General features: G+C 39.3%; 1 protein-coding gene across 1 annotated transcript in view; it reads right to left on the bottom strand.

Moving 5' to 3' along the window:
• The window catches only part of PHF8 (PHD finger protein 8), a 143,886-nt gene that overhangs the window by 40,868 nt on the left and 80,296 nt on the right, over window positions 1-22,722 (bottom strand). The window contains 4 exon segments of the mRNA XM_054695897.1: window positions 1,804-1,893; window positions 4,971-5,062; window positions 6,129-6,235; window positions 6,579-6,666. Of these exon segments, the coding sequence (XP_054551872.1) occupies window positions 1,804-1,893; window positions 4,971-5,062; window positions 6,129-6,235; window positions 6,579-6,666 (377 nt within the window).

Raw genomic sequence — 22,722 nt, 5'->3', positions numbered from 1 at the left:
AAGAGTATTAGTACATGGGGGGGGGGGGTTAGAGCTTACTTAAGGGCACCCTCTATGCTAAGAGCATATTCATGGCACTGGCGATACTACCATGGAAGTAGTTTACAGATGGCTCCAAGTATGCACACCCTAGCTTTTTCACAATGAGTTATCAAGAATTTACTGGGTGGCATTTCTTTATCCAGCCACTGACAAGTAACAATATGAGCAGAGGAAAAGCCCAGGACTACCGTCAAAACTAGAGAAAAAAGACTCTAAGAGCAGTTGATATGCGACAGAAAAAAAAATTAGTACTAAATTGTGTGGTTCCAACTCTAAGGAGTGCAAGATTTTTAAGAGGAGGAAAAAGGTTCTAGTCTGAATTCTGCTACCAGCTAGCTCTGTGACCTTGGGAAAGTAATCTGATCACTCTGGGACTCTGTTTGCTCTACTGTAAAATTCAAGAATTGGATTGGAAAGGTGGTTTTCAAAAATGCGCTGTGGCTCATTCATGCTTCTTAGGCCCTGAAGACTGGAGTTAGGTTGAAGACAAATAAGGGAAACAAATGTAGCACTAAACTTCCCATCTTCATCAAAGTTGTGCTTTGACTGGCTGTATAAATTGAGCTTCCATGAAAGAGCTCCTTTGGGAAAATAATTCCACTGTATTAAAAAGTCAATGGACCAGATATGATCCATCTCTAAGTGTTCTTCCAATCAGCCCAAAGTTCTGTGTATGCAAAATGGCTTAAGTGTGAAGAGCCTTTTAATTAAATCCTGAAGGATTCTGACAGATGGCAGTAGGGGGAAATGAGGTGGGAGGTGGACATTGTAAACTATGACGTGGCTATGAAACAATACAAGCGGTGAGGCTGGAAGCCTAATTTTGCAGTAGCTCACTCTGACCAGCTTTTAGCATGGATTTAGTACCTATATTCTGGGCAATAAATGGAACTTTACAGCATTTGCGCTAAAGGAAAGTTTAAACTTCCTCAAGTCCAATTCTCTGGTGCCTCTGCTACCTCACCAGCCCACACTGAGTTCTTTCTTTGCTGCAAAATGTATTAATAACAATGGCTAACATTTATTGAGTACTTACTCTGCTAGGCACTGTGCGAGGGGCTCTATATTTATTAGCTCATAATTCAAATAAAACTCTGAAAAGATGGTGATATCACCACTTTATAGATACGGATACTGAGGCTCTAAAAGGCTTGCAAGTGACAGAGCAGGAACCAAAATCCATGTTTCTCTGATTCTCTTACCACTACATCTTACTGCCCGCCCCATGGTATATGTCACCTGTTGAAACATGGTTTTGTAATCACCTTCAAACTGGGGGAACTGTAATTTTGTAGAATGAAGAGACTGAGTCAAAATATTAGTAAGAACAACTACTACGATGACCTCTACCACCCACCACCATCACCATCACCATGACCTACCATCAGAATTTACTGAGGACTTATTGTGTGCCAAGCAATATACTTAGTGCTCAACCTGTATTACCTTATTTAAACCTTTTAATGACCTGAACAGGTATAATTATCCCCACTTTAGTTATGAGGAAGCTGAGCAGAAAGTTAACTTTGGCCAAGGCCCTCTAATTGACAATGAGTTCTTTATGGGCAGGCATTGTATTATTTATGTATCCTAAGCAATAATCTCAATGTGTGGCATACTCAAGGTGCATAATAATTATAGGGCCCTTGGTGGGGTCTCCCCAATCCTTCCCCTAAGCTCTCATGCTAATTGTAAAAGCCTGACCTGCCACTTGAGCCTCAAGCCCTTCCTAAAAACCTCCCCTACTCCCTTGCTTCTTACTTCCACCAAGCGGATCTCCCTAGCCAGATCTTTAATGAGCTGTACAGTCCGTACTGTCTCTGGGATCTCATCCTCATGGTCTGGCAGAGCCTGTTAAACAAAATACATGAGGAACAGATGTGCATATAAATAGACACAAAACCAGAATTTTTTTTTACAAATGTACCAAAGCAATTCAATGGAAAATGGGTATTATCTTTTTTAAAAATGGTACTAAACCAATTGGATATCCATATACAAAAAAAGGACCTCAATCCACATTTTGCACAAAATCTCAAAATATTGATAGATCATAGACATAAAAGTAAAATCTAAAACTATAAACTCTTTAGAAGAAAGCAGAGAAAATCTTTGTGACCTTGGGTTAAGCAAAGATTTCTTCGGACATAGAAGCATTAACCATAAAAGAAAAAAAACAATCAAATTGGATTTAATAATAATAAAAAATTTTCTCCTCAAAAAACAGTGTTAAGACAAGGCCTCCCCTGGTGGCACAATGGTTGAGCGCTGGGCTGTGAGGCTGCCAGCAGCCTCTGCAGCGCTGGTTCGTTCCCTCGTTCCCCAGCCTCTGGCGAGGGTCCCACAAAAAAACAAAACAACAACAACAAAAAAAAAAACAACAGAAAAACAGTGTTAAGACAAACCAAACTGAGAGAAAACATTTGCAGAATATAGATCTGATAAAGAACAGTGTCAAGGATGAGAATCTCAATTGTGGGCTTGGGTCACACACCTCAAAAATTCAAGACAAGCTGGCCTCTCCGCTTAAGAGGACAGAACTCAGTGTTGAGCAGCCCATAGTCAGCACAACTACCCAGGGGGAGAACTTTTGGTTGTCTTTTAATTTGTCTGCAATCTTGAGTACTAGGAGATTTACAGATTTATGTAGAAAGATCTCTCGAGCTTTTATGATTTCTTTAACCAGTTTTCACTTTATTTTTTCATTGAGAGGACAGATAAAAAGTACTCAGCATTTCCTTCTTTTTTATGGTTTGAGTCTTTTTTTTTAAAGATTTATTTATTTATGCACACAAGAGCTGGGGGGGTAGGCCAGAGGGGTGTGTGTGTGTGTGTGTGTGTGTGTGTGTGTGTGAGAGAGAGAGAGAGAGAGAGAGAGAGAGAGAGAGAGAGAGAGGATTCACCAGAGACAAAGTGATTGAGAACAGGCAAATTGACTGAAATATATTTCTGAGGAGAACAGTGGGCGAGACAGGAGAGGTCTGCTGCACCATGTGGGTTAGCTCCCTGACCGGGGATTGAACTCATGCTGCAGTGGCTGCGGATATCTTCACAGTGCTGAGACTTAACCCTTTGAGCCACCAGGGAGGCCCCACCTTTAATACTTTTAATCCATCTGGAACTGTTTTGGTGGCTGGCCAAGGGTGAGGATCAAGAACCCATATGATATAATTGTAAACCTTCATAGCTCTTCTCTACCAGCCCAGGGGCTCACAGAAAGGTAAAGGAGAGAGTGCATCCTGTGGAAGTCATCTATACTTTCCACAAGACTTCTTCCACGAGTGTGGGTTCCTTGGATCTGTGCCCTACTCTCCTCCAGCTCCCTTTGACTATGCGGTTTGGGGCCATCCTACCCCCAGGACACGGTGCTTAGGACTCAACATCCTCCCTCCCTTTTGGTTTTCCTGGGACATAGTCACTCTGAAAATCTCTTCATGGGGAAGGGAAGGGCCGGGGGGGAGGGTGGCATCAGATATGAAACCCAAGAGACGAAACACCTGAAGGGTGTAGAGAAACAGTTTCACAGGCGAAGAAAGCTAAGCCTGCAGTGGTTGAAAGGCCTCCTAGGCCACAGTATAAAGGAGAAGGTGTCTATAAAGAGTATCAGAAGCAAAAGAGTATATATTGCTATTTCTTCTATTTTTTTTGCATTTCTTAAGTGTTTTTTTTTAAATTCAACATTTTGATTAGGTAATCCATTCACATACTTCAAAAGTAAAAAGATACACTGAAAAGTCCCTGCCATCAATCTGATGATTAGCACTCTCCCCATTTCCCCACACATGCAGGTAACCACTTTTCTTAGTTTCTTCTGCCTACCTCCAGATTGTGCTTTAAGGTAAATACAAGAACAGATAAATGTCATTCTTGTTTCCTTCCCTTTTTTTCACACATAAGGTAACATACTACACACATAGTTATACACCTTTATTCTGGCAATCTTTCCAAATCAGTACACATAGTTTTCTTATTCTGTTTTGCAGATATTTAGTACTCAACTGGATAAATGGATATTGGTATATTTCTTTTTGTTTTTTAAAGATTTATCTATTTACACATACAAGAACTGGGGTGTAAGCCAGAGGTTCGGGAGCTGAGAGGATTCACCGGAGAGTGAGGAGCAGAACAGGCAGATCTACCAAAATACACTGCTGAGGGGAGCAGCAGGCGAGGCAGGAGAGGTCTGCTGCGCCATGTGGGTTGCTCCCTGGCTGGCCAGGGATCAAACTTGTGCTGCAGTGGCTGGTGATAGCTTGATAGCACTGTCTTTAACCCCTGTGCCACCAGGGAGGTATATTTATATTGGTATATTTCTAAAAAGCCATGTCTATAGTATGTATGAAGAGTCTTAAGTTTTTCATACACTTTAATCTTGTAATTTGCTCTTCCAGTAATCTATCCTGAAGGAATAATCAAGAGATGAGGGATAAAGACTGATGCACGTGGATATTCACTGCATGATTCTGTGTGACTTTCCCCCAAAATAAATAAAAAGGAAGCAAGAAGCAAGTGGTTAGGTAAGAGTGGTACATCCCTACAAAAGAACATCATGTAACTATTAAATGGTCATGGAGAACACTGGTAACACAGGAAAATTAAGATAAGCCAAACAATTCAGTTATAAAATTTTGTTTTGTAAATCAAATAAAAAGAAAACATGTCCATATGTTAATGTTAGTTTCCTCTGAGTGTTAAAATTACAGTTGCTTTTCCTCCTCTATACTCTTCTGTATTTTTCTAATTTTTTAGCATAAGTACTATTACTTTCTACAATTACTAAGAAAGGTTTAAAAATGCAATTCACAGTCCTCCACTATAACCCCAGGAGCCCATAAGAGCCCCCTTGTCTCTTCTTCTTCACCAAAGTATTTACCAAAAGTCAATTCCTATAAAGGGCAGAACTCTTGTAGAGAAATAAGTTTATTTACTTCTTTCCTTGTCCAGGCTCTAAAGGCCAAGTTCAGGGCTTTGCCGCCATGGACCAGGTAGGATGCAGGGTGTCTCCTGTTCTCTCGCAAACCTAAAGGGGGAAGAGGAAGGCAGACTGTCAACAGAGCCATTCAGAGAAGTGAAGGGCTTGTTACCTCTTTAAGATATTCAGAGAAAATGCTCAAGGTTCTGAGCACAACTCTAGATTTCAGTCCTTAAAACAGTGTTTGTTTAATGTGTACCTACTAGATGCAAGGCATTTGATATCACTAGCTCTTTTAATCCATGTAACTACTCTGTAAGCTAGGTATTATTATCTTTATTTTAGGTCAGGAAACTGAAGCTCAGAGAGGCAAAGACACTTGACCAAGCACACACCAAGTAAGTGTCAAAGCCGAAGCTGAAACCATGTCTATCTGAATCTGAGGTCTGTGCACCTTCCACCAAGCTGTTTCTTAGGCTTCAAAATGTGAACAGTCTGGAGGATCATGACTGTGAATAACCATCAATGCAAATGAAGGAGTAACTGTGTTCTGGGTTATAACAAATAGGCAGATTTAGGCTCAATATAGCATTGTCTGATGAACTGTGTTGTTCAGAACAGGTAATAAGCAATTAGTCATCCAGTTTTTGAACACTTAGGTGACAGTCCAAGTGGCAGAATAAGAACCTAAGGTATTACGTGGGAGACTTTACTCATTGACCTCTGAGGTTCTTTGTAACATTGAGATACTGATTCCACCTGGCCAAGTCACCTTGAAGAATCTAGGTCTGAATGAGGGAGCCACTCTGTTTCAGAGCAGAGCAGGAAAGAGGAAATTCAGCAGATTAAATTCCACTTGGGAAACAACACAATGATGCCAGGCTGAGATCAGGACTTCTCCCCGTAGGAAGCACAGCCAGGAAACTCCGAGATTATCCAGATTGAATTTCTTACCTTAACTGACAGGAAATAGGATTAATTTCACTGCGATACAATTTTCTCTTACCTTTGCTAAATAAAACGTAAAATCCAAGACCTACTTCACATTATGTTTGGTATAAAAGCCAGTCTCAAAAGATAACATACTGTGTGATTCTATTTTTAAAGCATTGTTGAAATGACGAAATTATAGAGATGAAAAAACAGATGGGACAGAGGGCAAAGAGTGCCATACCTCGAAAGATGTCCAGGATATGCTTTCCCACATACCAACAGATGGTCTCAAAGTTGGGAAACTTGAAGAGGTCGGCTGTACTCAGTCGCTTCTCAATTTCATAGGCTCTGGAGGAAGTAGGCACAATAATGAAATAAGAATCCCATTTACTGTGTACCTACTATGTATCAGATATTTCTGGATGCTTTTGTCTATGATTTGTAGTCACATTACCCTGAAAGACCCTAATTTATGTTTAGGAAACTTGGGTTCAAAGGTTATGTGACTTGCCGAAAGTCATATAACTACTAAGTATGCATGGGGTATTTATCTTCAGACTGAACATCAGTATTAATTCCTTCCCGATGATCCCCACCTCCTTTTATGCTGTGCTCCTCACTATAGGGGAGAACCCAAGACTCTAGCAGACAGGAATGGACAACTCAGGTTCACCGCGACATCAGGACTCACTTGAGTTGCATTTCAATATTAAGGCTGTGTAAGAAATTCCCTCCAAAGGCAAGGCAGTCCACAGGGGTCAGCACAGCATGGATCCATCCTGCAGTGTAACAAAGACAAAATCATAGCTGGCAGAGGGCCTTTCTTCCTTTGGAAATCTCCACTGCCTGCTCAGAGCAAATACAACTCCTTTGAGCAGCCAGTCTAGCAGAGACTCAGAACAGTAATAAGTTCCTCCACTATCCTCATAGCCATCCTGGCTGAGTGTGCTATCATTATAACCCTGACTAGATCTATATGGGGTTAAGAAACTCCTTCTACTTCCTTCCTCCCCACTTCTGTTGCCTCACCCATCCTCTCTCTTGTTTCTAAGAGTGGATTTACCCTTACCCTTGACAGGACTACCCCTTTTAACTCTAAACAAAGAGCTTTTGCATTGGGCAGACCTGGGTTCAAATTTTGCCATTTTTTAGCTAAATATCCACACCACCAGGTTGGTGGTGAAATATACACCTAGTTAGAAATCAATTATTCTCCTTGCCCTTGCCTTTCCTTTGGGAGCTATCTGATATCTTCTCTTGAATCTCTCTCATATTATCTTCCCTTTCCCATCCACCCAATTTACCAATGCCTTAGGAGTCAGACTCTTCATTACTTGTCACCTAAGCTACTTGCAACAACCTCTAAACTGGCTCCTCCACACCAGCAGTTTGGGCCAGTGAATCCTGGAGCTACCTGAGACTTTCAGAGCATATGTGAGAGCAAAACTACATTCATGATAGCACTAAGGTGTTGTCTTTTTAACCTTAATTCTCTTAAGGGTGTAGTGAAGTTTTCCAGAGGATACTTTCTGTGTTATCACAACATGTAGAAGCAGATTGAGGATCTAAGCATTTTCTATTAATCCGTACATTAAAATAGGTTTGCAAAAAAAAGTTAATGTCATTCTAACCACTAAACTTCTTTGGTTTGAAAATGGTTATATTTCATAAACCTTTTACTTAGGCTAACATATAATGTGCTTATTATTGGTTTTCTCAATAAATTAACATATTAACTTTTTTCAGTTTTAATTTATAATGTGGTAAATATTAATAAACATTAGACACATAAATGAAAGCTCTTCTGGGTATAATATAATATAATATAATGTAATATAATATAATACAATATTTAAGAGTATGAAAGGGGCCCTTAGTCCTAAATGTTTGCAAACCACTGTTCTGCACCAATATTGAGTACTCAAGTCTATCTACATCCCAAGCCTAAGCGATATATCTAAAATACAAATATGCCCATGTCATCCCCTGCTTCAAACTCTTCAATGTAATTTGCACCCCTCAGAAGAATGAATCAATTATCATATACAATGGAATACTAGAAAGCAAGCAAAATGACTGAACTACACATGTATCAACATGGATCTCACAATCATAATGTTCAAAGAAAAACACAAGAATACATCCAATATGATTACATTTATATAATGTTCATATGTAAAACAATACTATATATTGCTTAGTGAGGTATATCTATGTAGTAATTGGATAAAAACGTATGAGGGTGACTAACATCAGCTTCAGGACAATAGACAGCACTAAAAGGAAAAAATGGGAATGCAATGGAGAAGAGATATACAGAAACCTCCAAATAGATTTGTGATATATTTTTAGCTGAGTCATGAACATATTAATGTTCATTATATTATTCTTTTTATCTTTTGCTGCATCTGAAATTTTCATTAGAAGTGAAATTAACTAATAAACCTTCATTTGTCCTAGTCATCTCCAGGATAGGTTTAGTTTACCTTTAGTCTACCTTCATTTCCAGCTTCATCTGCTCTCCCCTCTTGACTTTTTTAGGCTCCATTTTTGTAAATTGCTCCACAGAGTCTTGTTTAGCTTATGCCTTTCCCTGTATCTAAGATGTATTTCTTGCCTTTCCTTCCCTGGTCAGCACCTACAAACTCTTCAGGCATCACTCCTCTGAGATTTTAACAAAGCTCTGGCTAGATTAATTGCTCTCTGCACTTCCAAAACTTGCAATGAATATCTATATTGTGGTTATTAGAACATTATACTTAAAAGGTGCATTAATCTTTTGTCCCTAGTACCTAGCCCAATGCTGGGACAGACAATATAAACTCAAAGTTTGTGGAGCTAAGTAGCTGATACACATTGTGGGAACTTCTATCAAGTTGCAAATTAATTCAATTCAAAACTCTGGTGTGCAGTTCAATCCAGCAGTTATTAAGTATATCAGTGTAGGAACATCATCCAGCAAGATCCAACAAAGGATTCAAAGATTGGTGAATAAATGCTTGGGAATAGAAAATTATAAAAGAGTAAAGGAGATGGGTATGGATGACTTGCCTCATCATTATACATTCTATAAAAGTAATGTAATAAAATGATATTGACAGATGAATAGACAGACCTGTGCAAAGAAATGATAATCTAGAACTATAGATACAATGCTTGAGGTGTTAAAATTACACAAGAACTTTAAAATACTATATTTGAAATAAATAATGTAATGGCTGGACTGAATAAAAGAATGGAGGCAATGGCAAAAAGAATCATAGAACTCAAAGAGAGCAATAGAAATTACCCAATATGAACAAAAGAGAAGCGATAGATTGAGAAAAGATAAATTCCTGGACTTGTGGGACTGCAACAAAATATATAACTCATATAAAGCAGAAACCCAGGAGAAGAGAGGTTAAGTTAGATTCTGAGGCTGAAAAAGAGTTTATATAAGGAATAGCTAAAAATTTTACTAGTATGGTAAAAGAAATAAACCTTCATATTTAAGAAAGTCAGTGAGGGGGAGGGGCGGAGCAACATGGCGGCGAGGAGACGCTGCGAGTAAGATCTCCCATTAAAAAAGTTAATAGGGAGGAAAAGCAGCAGGTCCCAGTGAGAACTGGGACAGGGAAGATAAACGGACGACTCCAGCAAACTACCTGAAGAAGAAAGTTGCCATAAAAGAGGACCAGAAGGGAGGAAAGCGCAGAACCCTGCTCCCCTCCCCCGCCCACAGAGTCAGCACTCTCCCACCAGCAGAGAGGAGGAAAAAAACAAACTAAAACGACCAACAAGAACAAACTACGCAGCAAGTGGGACTGTGAGTGGAAAGGAACTATTGCAACCACCACACCCCGTGAACGGGAGCTGTGGAGAACCCTGCAGGATTTGCCTCGGCTGTGAGCGAACGGCTCCGGGTGCCATTAGAGAAGAACAAAGAGACTCTGGAGACCGCGCACACAGCCCCGGGCCGGCCAGTAAGCTTGCGAGGAAAAGCAGTGCGCTTTGCACACTTGAAAAGCAAATGCGGATCGGGATCGTGGCTGCCCAGGTCCCCGCACCTGCGACCTAGGCTTGCGGGGAGACGCACGGAGGCCCTCACTGGGGTGAAAGTCCCTCACTGAGTAAGCAGGAACCAGGCACCCAGGCACGGGAGTGGAGTGCAAAAGGAGCCATTCCTGCGCCACTGAACTGGGCTACAGCCCGCATCCTGGACCTGAGGGCTTTGGAACTGAGACCCAGGGCACGAAATTCGGGGCGTGGGTTCTCCAAGATGGTGGGGCACAAGGCAGACACAGCACCCCAGAGCTGTTGAGGTTTAGCCTACCATACCCGCTCTGTTCCCTGTCCCACGGGGTGGGGGGAGGCGAAAAACAGCCCCCCCCAAGGACAATAGGAGAGATCTCTGGCGCCACCTAGCGACCAGAAAAAAAAAGTCACTAACACCCAATAGAACAGGGAAATTTCTTAAGACTGCTTGAAAAGGGCAGAAGGTCCCGGAGGAGACAGTGGCCAGCTGGGAAGTTAGCCCACGCCAGGCCCCTTCCAACCAGCAGTCTGAGCCCACAGAGGGAACAGGCACCCACGGCGGGGGCAGACCGGGCGCGCAGAAGAGTGTGCCTGAGACCGGAAGCGTGGGGACTGAGTCCCGCATCGCCATTTTAGAACAGGGACATTTCTTCAGTAAAGACTTCCTGAAACCAGCAGAAAGCTCCCTCAGATGCCAGAGATGGCTCCTGGAGGAGCCAGAGGGGAGCGGAGAAGTTCACCAAGATGCCGGCCAGTCCGAGCAACACAGTGTCCCAATGCATACGACAAATTAGAAAACAGACAGTAGGGAGTAGAAGAACCACATGCAACCTAACAACTCCTCAGGAAAAAAGCACACCACAAAAAGAAAACCACCCTCCAGATTACAACGACAGTAACTTGGAAGAACTTCTGAGACTTCCAGAAAGAGAATTTAAAATTGTGGTGATTAAAAAACTGACAGAAGTCATAAAGGAAAACAATGATATGAGAAAAATAATCAACGATCAGAAGAATGAAATTGAGTCTATAAAGAGGGAAGCAAAAGAAACACAGGAGATCAAAGAATTAATGGAGGAACTAAAGAACTCTGGGAAAAGCAATGAAAGCAGAATAGATGAAATGGAAGAACGAATAAGTACTATTGAAGACACAGAAATAAAAAGAAGCAAAACAGAAAAGGAAACAGAAGTACGAAGGAAAAAGATCAAAGAAAGAATTCGGGAACTATCTGACTCCATGAGGAAAGGAAATATAAGAGTTATAGGAATTCCAGAAGGAGAGGAGAGAGATGTAGGAACAGAGAAAATATTCCAGGAGATAATTGAAGAGAACTTCCCAAATGTGAAGAAGGAGCTGAAAATTGATATACAGGAAGCAAGAAGAACACCAAACTTACACGACGAAAGGAAAAATACAGCAAGACACATAATAATAAAGCTCCCAAGAATCCAAGACAAGGAAAAAATAATGAAGCTGGCAAGAGGGAAGAAACAGATAACATTCAAAGGAAAACCAATCAGGCTGACATTGGACTTCTCCGAAGAAACACTACGGGCAAGGACAGAGTGGAGGGACATAGTCAACAGACTCCAAGAAAACAGATGCCAACCAAGAATACTCTATCCCGCAAAGCTCTCCTTCCTCTATGAAGAAAGAATAAGGACCTTCCCAGACAAACAGAAACTCTGGAATTTCATTAAGACTAAACCCCCACTCCAAAAAATAATACAAGGAATCCTAAAGCCAAAACCTCAGAGGGACGAATAACAACGAAAGAAGGCCAAAAGAAAAAAAAAAGTTATTAAAAGAATAAATAAATAAAATCAAAGGAAAGACAAACACAATGGCAAATACAGATGCTAACATATCAATATTAACTCTAAATATAAATGGACTAAACTCTTCAATAAAAAAACACAGAGTTGCAGCCTGGATTAAGAAACAAAACACAACCTTTTGCTGTCTCCAGGCAACACATTTAGCTACAAAAGATAAAAATAGGCTCAAATTTAAAGGATAGGAAAAAACCCTACAAGCAAATGGACCAAAAAAAAGCAGGAACAGCTATACTTATATCAGATAAAACAGACTTCAAACTCAAAAAAATAAAAAGAGACCCCAATGGTCATTACATTATGATCAAGGGGACAATACTTCAAGAAGAAATAACACTCATTAACATATAATCACCAAACGAAGGAGCACCAAAATATATCAGACAACTGTTGTCCTCTCTGAAAACAGACATCAGAGAAAAAACATACGTAGTGGGAGACTTCAACACACCACTATCAACAATGGATAGATCAACAAGACAAAAAATAAGTAAAGAAACTAAAGCTCTAAATAAGGACCTAGAGCATTTGGGCTTAACAGACATCTATAGAACACTAAACCCCCCAAAAATGGCATTTTTCTCAAGTGCACACGGATCATTCTCCAGGATCGATCACATACTGGGGCACAAGACAAACATCAACAGATACACCAACATTGAAATCATACCAACCATCTTTTCTGACCATGAAGGCATCAAACTAGAAATAAACCATAAAAGGAAGGCAAGGAACTTTCCTACCTCATGGAGATTAAAAACCACACTACTGGAAGACCACTGGACTAATGAGGAGATCAAAGAAGAAATTAAAAAATTCTTTGAATTGAATGACAAGGAGGACACCAATATCCTAAATGTATGGGATGCAGTAAAAGCAGTAATAAGAGGAAAATATATAGCAATAGAAGCTCACATCAAGAAACAAGAAAGAACTCAAAGAAATAACCTAATCTTGAAGCTCAATGATCTAGAAAAAGAACAACCAAAAAACCCCAAAACCAGTAGAAGAAAAGAAATAATAAAAACCAAAGCAGAAATAAATGTCATTGAAACTAAAAATACAATCCAAAAGATCAATGAAACCAAGAGCTGGTTCTTTGAAAAAAATCAATAAAACAGACAAACCCCTAGCCAGGCTCACAAAGGAAAAAAGGGAGAAAGCACAAATAAACAGGATCACAAATAAAAGAGGAGAAATCACAACGGACACAGCAGAAATCAAAAGAATAATCAGTAACTACTATGAACAGTTATATGGAAACAAGTTCAACAATCTAGAGGAGATGGACAAATTTCTACAACTCTACAATCACCCAAAGCTAGATAAAGAAGAAATAGAACACCTAAACAGACCAATTTACAAGCAGCGAAATTGAAATGGTAATCAAAAACTCCCCCAAAACAAAAGCCCAGGACCTGATTGATTTACAAATGAATTCTACCAAACATTCAGAGACGAATTATTGTCTATCCTTCACAAACTCTTCCAAAAAATTGAGAAGGAAGGGACAATACCAAACACGTTCTATGAAGCCAACATTTCACTAATACCAAAACCGAAAAAGGACAACACAAAAAAGGAAAACTACAGGCCAATCTCCCTAATGAACACTGATGCAAAAATCCTCAATAAAATTTTAGCTATCAGAATCCAACAATGTATCCGTAAGATAATTCACCACGACCAAGTAGGATTCATTCCAGGGACACAAGGAAGGTTTAACATCCGAAAATCAATCAACGTTATCCAACACATCAACAAAAAGAAATATAAAAACCATATGATAATATCAATAGATGCCGAGAAAGCTTTCAACAAAGTGCAACACCCATTCTTGATAAAAGCCCTTGAAATTCTTGGGATACAAGGAACATACCTCAACATCATAAAGGCCATCTATGACATGCCAACAGCCAGTATCATTCTCAATGGTGAAGAGCTGAAAGCAATTGCATTAAGATCTGGAACAAGACAAGGATGTCCACTCTCACCACTGCTTTTCAATATAATGCTGGAAGTCCTAGCCAGAGCAATAAGAAAAGAGAAAGATCCAAGGAATCCAAATAGGAAAAGAAGAAGTGAAACTATCACTATTTGCAGATGATATGATAATATACGTAGAGAACCCCAAAAACTCCACAGAAAAACTAATTCAACTAATCAATCAGTTCAGTAAAGTGGCAGGATACAAAATGAACACGCAAAAGTCAGTAGCCTTCCTATACACAAACAATAAATCTCAAGAAGAAGAAATAAAAAAAAAATCCCTTTTATTATTGAAACAAAAAAAATCAAATATTTGGGAATAAATCTAACAAAAGAGGTAAAGGACCTTTACAAAGAAAACTATAAAACACTGTTAAAAGAAATAGAAGAAGACACAAAGAAATGGAAAGACATCCCCTGCTCATGGCTTGGAAGAATAAACATTATTAAAATGGCCATCCTACCAAAAGCAATATACAGATTCAATGCTATTCCAATAAAAATTTCAATGTCATTCTTCAAAGAAATAGAACAATTATTGATGAAATTCATATGGAATCACAAAAAACCCTGAATAGCCAAAGCTCTCCTAAAAAAAAAAGAAGGGAATGGAGGCATCACACTCCCAGACTTCAAACTATACTACAAAGCCATAATCATCAAAACTGCATGGTATTGGAACAAGAACAGACATACAGACCAATGGAATCGAATAGAAAATCCAGAAATAAACCCACAGAATTATGGTCAACTAATCTTTGACAAAGGAGCAAAGACTATGCATTGGAGCAAAGAAAGGTTGTTCAATAAATGGTGCTGGGAAAACTGGGTCGCTACATGCAAAAGAATGAAGCTTGACCACTACCTCACACCATACACGAAAATCAACTCAAAATGGATTAAAGAACTTGACATAACACCTGAAACCATAAAATATATAGAAGGAAATATAGGCAAAACACTATGTGATTTGCACCTCAAAGACATCTTTACAGACACATCACCCAAAGCAGTGATAGTGAAGGCAAAGATAAACAGCTGGGACTACATCAAATTAAAGAGCTTCTGCACAGCAAAAGAGACAATAACAAAAACAAAGAGAAACCCCACCAACTGGGAGAACATTTTTGCACCCAACACTAATGATAAAGGACTGATCACAAAAATCTGCAAAGAGCTGATGAGACTCAACAATAAAGAAAATAATCCTGTCAAAAAATGGGCAGAAGAGCTAAAAAGAAACTTCTCTGAAGAGGAAATGCAAATGGCCAACAGGCATATGAAAAAATGTTCAACATCACTTGTAATCAGGGAAATGCAAATCAAAACTACCATGAGATACCATCTTACACCAGTGAGAATGGCACATATTAAAAAAACTAGCAACAACAAATGTTGGCGAGGGTGTGGAGAAAAAGGAACTCTTCTGCACTGTTGGTGGGAGTGCAAACTGGTCCAACCACTATGGAGAGCTGTGTGGAGATTTCTGGACCTACTAAACATAGAGCTTCCATATGATCCAGCAATTCCACTCCTAGGTATTTACCCAAAGGACACAGAAACATCAATTCCAAAGAGCACCTGCACCCCTATGTTTATAGCAGCACTGTTTACAATAGCTAAGCTTTGGAAACAGCCCAAATGCCCAAAAATAGATGACTGGATCAAGAAGATGTGGTACATATACACCATGGAATATTACTCAGCATTCAAAAAAGATAAGCACATGCAATTTGCAGCAACATGGATGGCGCTGGAAGGGATCATGCTCAGTGAAATAAGCCAAAAAGAAAAAGAAAAATACCGGATGGTCTCACTCATAGCAGGAATCTAGAAAACTTAAATAAGGGACCAGGAAAATGAATAAGTATAAGAAAGTGAAAATCAGAATCAACAAAAAACTATGAAATAGAGACACTTTTGGGGGTGCGGGGGGCGGGAGGGGAGGTACTGGGATCAGAAAGGGGGGGTTGCAATTGTATGGGGAATATAAAAATAAAATTTATTGTTTAAAAAAAAAAAAGTCAGTGAAACACTGTATAAACCTAAAGAAATCCATGCCAACACATACGTAAATCAAGCTACTGAAAACTAAAGAAGAAAAAACATATTGAAAGTAGCAAGAAATGGTACATTATTTACAGGGGAAAAAAACATTCTGAATGGTAGCCAAAATCTCATCAGAAATCATGGAGGCCAGAGGAAGCAGCACAACATACTTCAAGGGCTGAAAGGAAGGAACCATTCACCCAGAATTCTATACTTAGCAATATAGTTCAGGAATGAAAGAGAAATCAAAACATCTACAGAAGACAGAAGCTAAGTGAAACTGTTGTGAGTAGACCTATCCCAAATTCTAAACAGAGAGGAAACGACAAAAGAGGGAATGATGGAACACCAGTAAGAACAACAGAAGAGTAAAAATGCAGGAAAATACACCAGAGTTTCCCTATATACTTTCCTTCTCTTATGTATCCTAAATTATGTTTGGCAGTTTGAACAAAAATTCAAATACAGTGTGATGTGGTTGTCAATATATGCAGAGGAAATATTTAAGACAAATACACTATAAATGGGAAGGGTAAAGGAATGTGAACACAAGAAAGATTTCAACCATTCCCTTGAACTGGTAAAATGTCAATACTATTAGACTATGATAAGATGTATGTAAATATAAAATAAAAATAAAAAATGAGAGTAAGCTCTAAAAACTCTATATAAGACCAGAAGTTCAAAATTCATATGGAAACTGAAGGAACTCAGAATAGACATAATAATCTTGAAAAAAAATTTAGAAAGCTGACACTTCTTGATATCAAAACTTGCCATAAATGTACAGCAATGGAGAGAGCGTGATACTACAAGGATAGACATATAGAACAATGAAAAAGAATTCAAAGGCCAGAAACAAACATAACATTTATGTTCAACTGATTTTTCATAATGCTGTCAAGACAATTCATTAGGGAAAGATTTTTCCCAATTCATTGGAGAAAGATTTTTCAAAGTTTTTGAAATGGTGCTGGGACAACTGGACATTCAAAAGTAAAAGCATGAAATTGGATCCTTTATATAGTATAGGGGAAACAAGGCATTAGGGAAAAATAGTAATAAAAAACATAACAAAACAAAAATAGACAACTATAAATCACAGACATTCTGTGGGGGAGGAGGAAGTATCAAAATGAAGGAGGAAAGAGCACAAGGGACTATGGTGATGGTACATGGGTGAACTGGTGGTGGAAATTCTATGGGGACTACACCTGAAAAAAGAAAGTAAACATTGTAAAAAAATGAAAAATTATGTAAACTATATATGTATAAACAAAAAAATTGGATCCCTTGACCTCACGCTATATATAAAAAAATTAGCCTGAAATAAAAGAGTAAATGTAATCATTAAAACTATAAGCTTTGAGAATAAAACACAGGTGTAAATCTTCATGACCCTGAATTAGGCAATGGTCTCTTAGATACAACACCAAAAATCAAGCAAAGAAAATAATAAACTGGGATATCAAATTCATAATTTTTGTGCTTCATAGGACACTTTAAAAAAGTGAAACAGGGGCCTCCCTGGTGGTGCAGCGGTTGAGCGCTGGGTTGTGAAGCTGCCTGCTGCCTCTGCAGTGCTGGTTCAATCCCCAGCCGCCGGGCGAGGGTCCCACATGGTGCGCAGACCTCTCCTGCCGCCCGCTGCTCCCCTCAGCACTGTATTTTGTCAGTCTGCCTGTTCTGTTCTCTGCTCTGGCTCTGGTGAATTCTTCACCCTCCCGCACTTCTGACTGTACCAGTGCTGTATAACTAAATAAATAAAAATCTTTTTTTTTTTTTTTAAAAAAGTGAAATAGCAATGCCCAGAATGAAGAAAAAATATTTCTAGATAAAGATCCAATATCCAAAATATATAAAGAATTCTTCTAGATCAACAATAAAAAAACAAATTACCCAATTAAAGAATGGGCAAAGGTTTTAAAAAGACATTTAAAAAAAAAAAAAAAAAAAAAAACCCAAAGATATACAGTCATTAGGTAAATTCTCAATGAGATACTACTTCATACCCACTATAATAGCTATAATCATAAAAACAGACAAGGGAAAAACTGGGACCCTCATAAGTTGCCACTGTGAATGCAAATTGTGTAGCTGCTTTAGAAAACAATTTGGCAGTTCCTCAAGAAGTTAAATAGTTACTACATAACTCAGCAATTTCTTTCCCAGGTATAAACTCAAGACAACTGAAAATATATGGTAACACAATAACTTGTACATGAATTTTCACAGCAGAATTATTCATAATAGCCAAAAAAGTGAAAACAACACATATATCTATATAATGACAAATGAGGAGTGACATCATCAACATGGTGGTGAAGGGATGCTGGGATCAAATTGTCCCATAAAAACATCTGGCAGGGAGAAATAATGGCGAGATCCTGGCAGGACCAGAACACAGTAGACAGACTTAGCAGCACCTGTGATTCACTCAGACTGCTAAGGGAAGTTGGAAAGATGGGGGAAGAGAAAGAGAAAAATCACTGGAACCTTTCTCCCCTCCCCCACCCACAAAGCCGGCCCACTACATCTAGAAGTAAGGGAGGAAAAGCTTGAAAACAAGCAACCAGGAGAATCCTGAGACATTTGAGGGGTCCAGACAATGAAAGGTGACAAGTAGGGCCTCTCCACAGACACACAGTGCTAGGTAAGGTCCCTTGATTGTGGTGCCTCACCCCCACACCCAATGGCAGGAACAATTAACCTGCTGGTTGCACTAAAGTGGGAAGGACATCAGGGGGAGCCCAATATGGCTAGTCCCAACTTTGGGGACCTCTTGGTACACCAAACCCTCAGGTGAGGGAGGCTGTAGGAGCACCATCACCCACTCAACTACCTCACAGGCACCCAGAAGCTGTGCTGATGATACCACATTCACAGTTGCAGTTCATTCTGTGCCCTTTTGTCCTTGTAATTTTTTTCTCCATACCTACCCTCCCCGGAAAGACTATCCTACTCAACCCTTCGGCAGTTCCCAGACTGAAAGAACTACAACTAGCTCACTGGAAACCAGTAGAGTCCTGAGAAGCAATTCTCCCCTCATCTGTTTCTGTTTATCAATCAGCTGGTTATCTCTTATTCCTTTCCCTCTCTACTATATCTGTTTTCTGATTCCTTTAACTTTTTCTTTCTTCCCTTCAACATTACAAACACTACCTTCTCTTCTGCTACATTTATGCCTCCTCTTCCTCCTTTCTCCTCTTCCTCCTATCTATCTCCTTCCTTTTTCTCTCACCTTTGCTCCATCTACATTTCTGTACCATCCTCTTTCCTTTCATCCCCTCTTTCTCTCCTTATTCTCTTGTGATCCCAGTATTCTTGTGAAGACATGCTTAGAAGGATCTAGCAGTTCAACAGAGAAATACATTGCACCCAGACTGCAGACACCTCCCAGTGGACTTGGCCTCAGCGCGTGTCTAGAGGTGCAATACTCTACAAGAAACTCTTGACAACCACAGGCTGAGACATCAGATCCCATCCAATAAAATCGGGGCCAGAAAAACAGGCTCCTGGTGCAAAGCACAGCTCAGAACAACTCCTACCATAATTAGAAGAGTGTCTGGATGTGTATCCAGCCACAGCAGCTCAGACACTAGGCAGACACATCTAGGACTGAGCAAGAGAAATCAGAATCACGTCCACCAGCGCCAGCAGAACAGGGACTCAACCAAAAGAACAAAGCCAGGAAGAAAGAAAATTACAAATGATCGAGCAGGCCCTTCTGAGAACAATATGGTACAGAAAGAAAGTCAACCACCAGAACCTGAAAACATGGACATGGAAGAATTATCTCCACCTAACAAAGAACTGAACAGGCCATAATGCAAACAATTAAAGAGTTAAGAGTAAACACAGTAAGAGATAAGAATATTATCAATGAACTGAGGAAGAGTGCGAAAGAACTGGAGGAAATTCAGAAATTAGCTGAGGAACTCAAGAATTTGGGGGAAAGTCATGAAAATAGAATAGAAGAAATGGAAGAAAAAGTCAGCACTCTCGAAAATACAGACATAAAAAGAACCAAAGAAAAGGAAAGAGAAGTACAAAGAAAAAAGAATGAAGAAAAATGTTGAGAACTATCTGACACCAAGAGGAAAGGAAATAGAAGAGTTATAGGAATCCCAGAAAGTGAGGAGAGAGACCAAGGAACCTACAAAATATTCAAGGAGATAATTGGAGAAACTTCCAATTTTGAAGCATGAAGAAGGAAATTATAATAGACATACAGGAAGCTAGAAAAACACCAAATTACCACAATGAAAGAAAAACTATGGCCAGAAACATGATAGCAGCTTCCAAAGGTCCAAGGCAAGGACGAAATAATGAAACTGACGAGGGCAAAGAAACAGATAATCTATAAAGGAAAGCCAATTAGGCTGACATCAGACATCTCTGAAGATACACTATGGGAAAGAAGAGAACAGAGTGACATATTTAATAAACTTCAAGTCAACAAACTCCAATCAAGAATACTCTACCCTGCAAGGCACTCCTTCCTCTATGAGGAAAAATAAAAATATTCTCAGATAAACAAAATCTCCAGAAAGTTATTACTACTATCCCACCACTCCAAAAAATATTTAAAGAAACCCTAAAGCCAAAACCAAAAAGGAATGAATAGGAAGGACAGAAAATAATGTAAGGAACAGAATCACAAAAAGGCAAGGAAAATGACGAATACGGATGCTAACACATCAATATTAACTCTAAATGTAAATGGACTAAACTTGTTAGGGGGAAAAGGATGTCCTAAAGCTAATTCCATACAGGCTTTGTGGACTCCACACTCATTCCAGACCAAAGCCAAAAGACATTGGGAGAGACAAATCCCATCACCAGCAAAGGGAAGGTTGCTGGAACCTGAGGGTGGGGTTAAGCAGCCAGGTTTGGTATAAAAACCAGACACGTGGGCTTTGAGGGATTCCCTTTTTGGCTCTCCGCCAGCTTGCAGTGCTTGGCCAGCTCTGAGAGTGCCTTCGGGTTTCCAGGTTGGTGGATCAGGTAGGATGCATGAAAGACTTTATTTCCCTATTTTCTCCCTGAGTTGTACATTTCCTCAATTCCCTTTCCCTTGTAAATAAACCTTTTATTAACCTTTTGTGTGTGCCTGTAGTGGAGTATTCATAAGTCCCTTTTAAGCGCGCGGGTGAGGACCCACAGCCAGGCAACCCGTTTTGTATCGGGGCTGCTCCGTAACAAACTCATCAAAGAAAGACACAGAGTAGCAGGCTGGATTAAAAAACAGAACCCAATGTTTTGCTGTCTACAGGAAACACATTTAACTGAAAAGATAAACATAGAATGAAAGTAAAAGGATGGAAAACCATCCTACAAACAAATGGACCAAAAAAGAAGGCAGGAACAGCAATACTTAAATCAGATAAAATAGACTTCAAACTAAAAAAAGTAAAAATGACACAGATGGTCACTACATTATGATTAAGGGGACAATACATCAAGAAGACACAACACTCATCAACATATACTCAACGAATGAAGGAGCACCAACATATATCAGACAATTATTGTGATCTCTGAAAACAGACATTAAAAAAACTACATGGAGTAGGATACTTCAACGCAAAACTCTCTCCAATAACCAATCAAAGAGACAAAAATAAAAGTGAGGACACTAGAGCGCTAAATAAGGACCTAGACCTCATGGGCTTAACAGATATCTATAGGACACTACACCCAAAAGAATTTGAGTACATATTTTTCTCAAGTGCACAGGATTCATTCTACAGGATTGATCACAACTGGGACAAAAGACAAATATCAACAGATACACTAAGATCAAAAATCATACCAACTATCTTCTCTGACCATAAAGGCATCAAACTAGAAATGAACCATGAAAATAAAACAATGAAGCCTCTTATCTCATGGCGATGGAAACCCACACTACTGGAAGATACTTGAATCAATGAGGAGATCAAAAAAGACTAAAAAATACCTTCAGACAAATAACAATGAGGGCACAACTCTCCAGAACATGTGGGACACAGCAAAAGCAGTTATAAGAGAAAAATATATAGCAATACAGGCTCACATCAACAAATAAGAACTCAAAGAAACAACCTAATCTCCCACCTTAAAGAACTGGAAAAAGAACAACAAAAAAACCCAAAAGCCAGTAGAAGACAGGAGATAATAAAAATCAAAGAGAAATAAATGAAATATAAGTTAAAAAAACAACCCAAAAGATCAATGAAACCAAAAGTTGGTTCTTTGAATAAAACAACAGAATAGACAAACCTGTAGCAAGGCTCACAAAGAAAAAGCAGAAGAATGCACAAATAAATAGGTTCATAAACGAAAGAGGATAAATCACAACAGACACAGTAGATATCAAAAGAATAATCAGAGATTACTATGAACAGTTACATGCAAACAAGTTCAACAATTTAGAAGAGATGGACAAATTCCTAAAACTATATAATCCTCTAAAGCCAGATAAAGAAGAAAGAGAACACAAAAACAGACAAAATACAAGTAGTGAAATTGAAAGAGTAATCAAAACCATGCCCCAAAACAAAAGCCCAGGACCAGGTGGCTTCACAAATGAATTCTATCATTCTTTCAGAACTGAACTACTGCCAATCCTACACAAACTCTTTTAAAAAACCAAGAAGGAAGAACCCTGCTACCTTCCCCCACCCACAAAGCCAGCACACTCTGACCAACAGAAAGGAGGGAAAACAACAACAACAACAAACTACAGATCAAGCAGGACAGTGGGTGGAAAGGAACTACTGCAGGCACCACACCCTACAAATGGGAACTGTGAAGAACCATGCGTGTATGCCCACGAAGGTGAGTGAACTGCTCCCGGCACCATTAAGGAAGATAAGGACACCTTGGAGACCCCGCTAATAGCCCAAGGCCAGCTTGTAAGCTTGTGAGGAAAAGCCCACGTGCTCAAAAAGCATACACAGA

Source organism: Talpa occidentalis, unplaced genomic scaffold (genome assembly GCF_014898055.3).
Source record: "Talpa occidentalis isolate TD23 unplaced genomic scaffold, MPIMG_talOcc4v2.1 talOcc4.15, whole genome shotgun sequence".
NCBI lineage: Eukaryota > Metazoa > Chordata > Mammalia > Eulipotyphla > Talpidae > Talpa > Talpa occidentalis.
The sequence above is the reverse complement of the archived record's forward strand: the minus strand, read 5'-3'. Positions and strand labels throughout refer to the sequence as shown.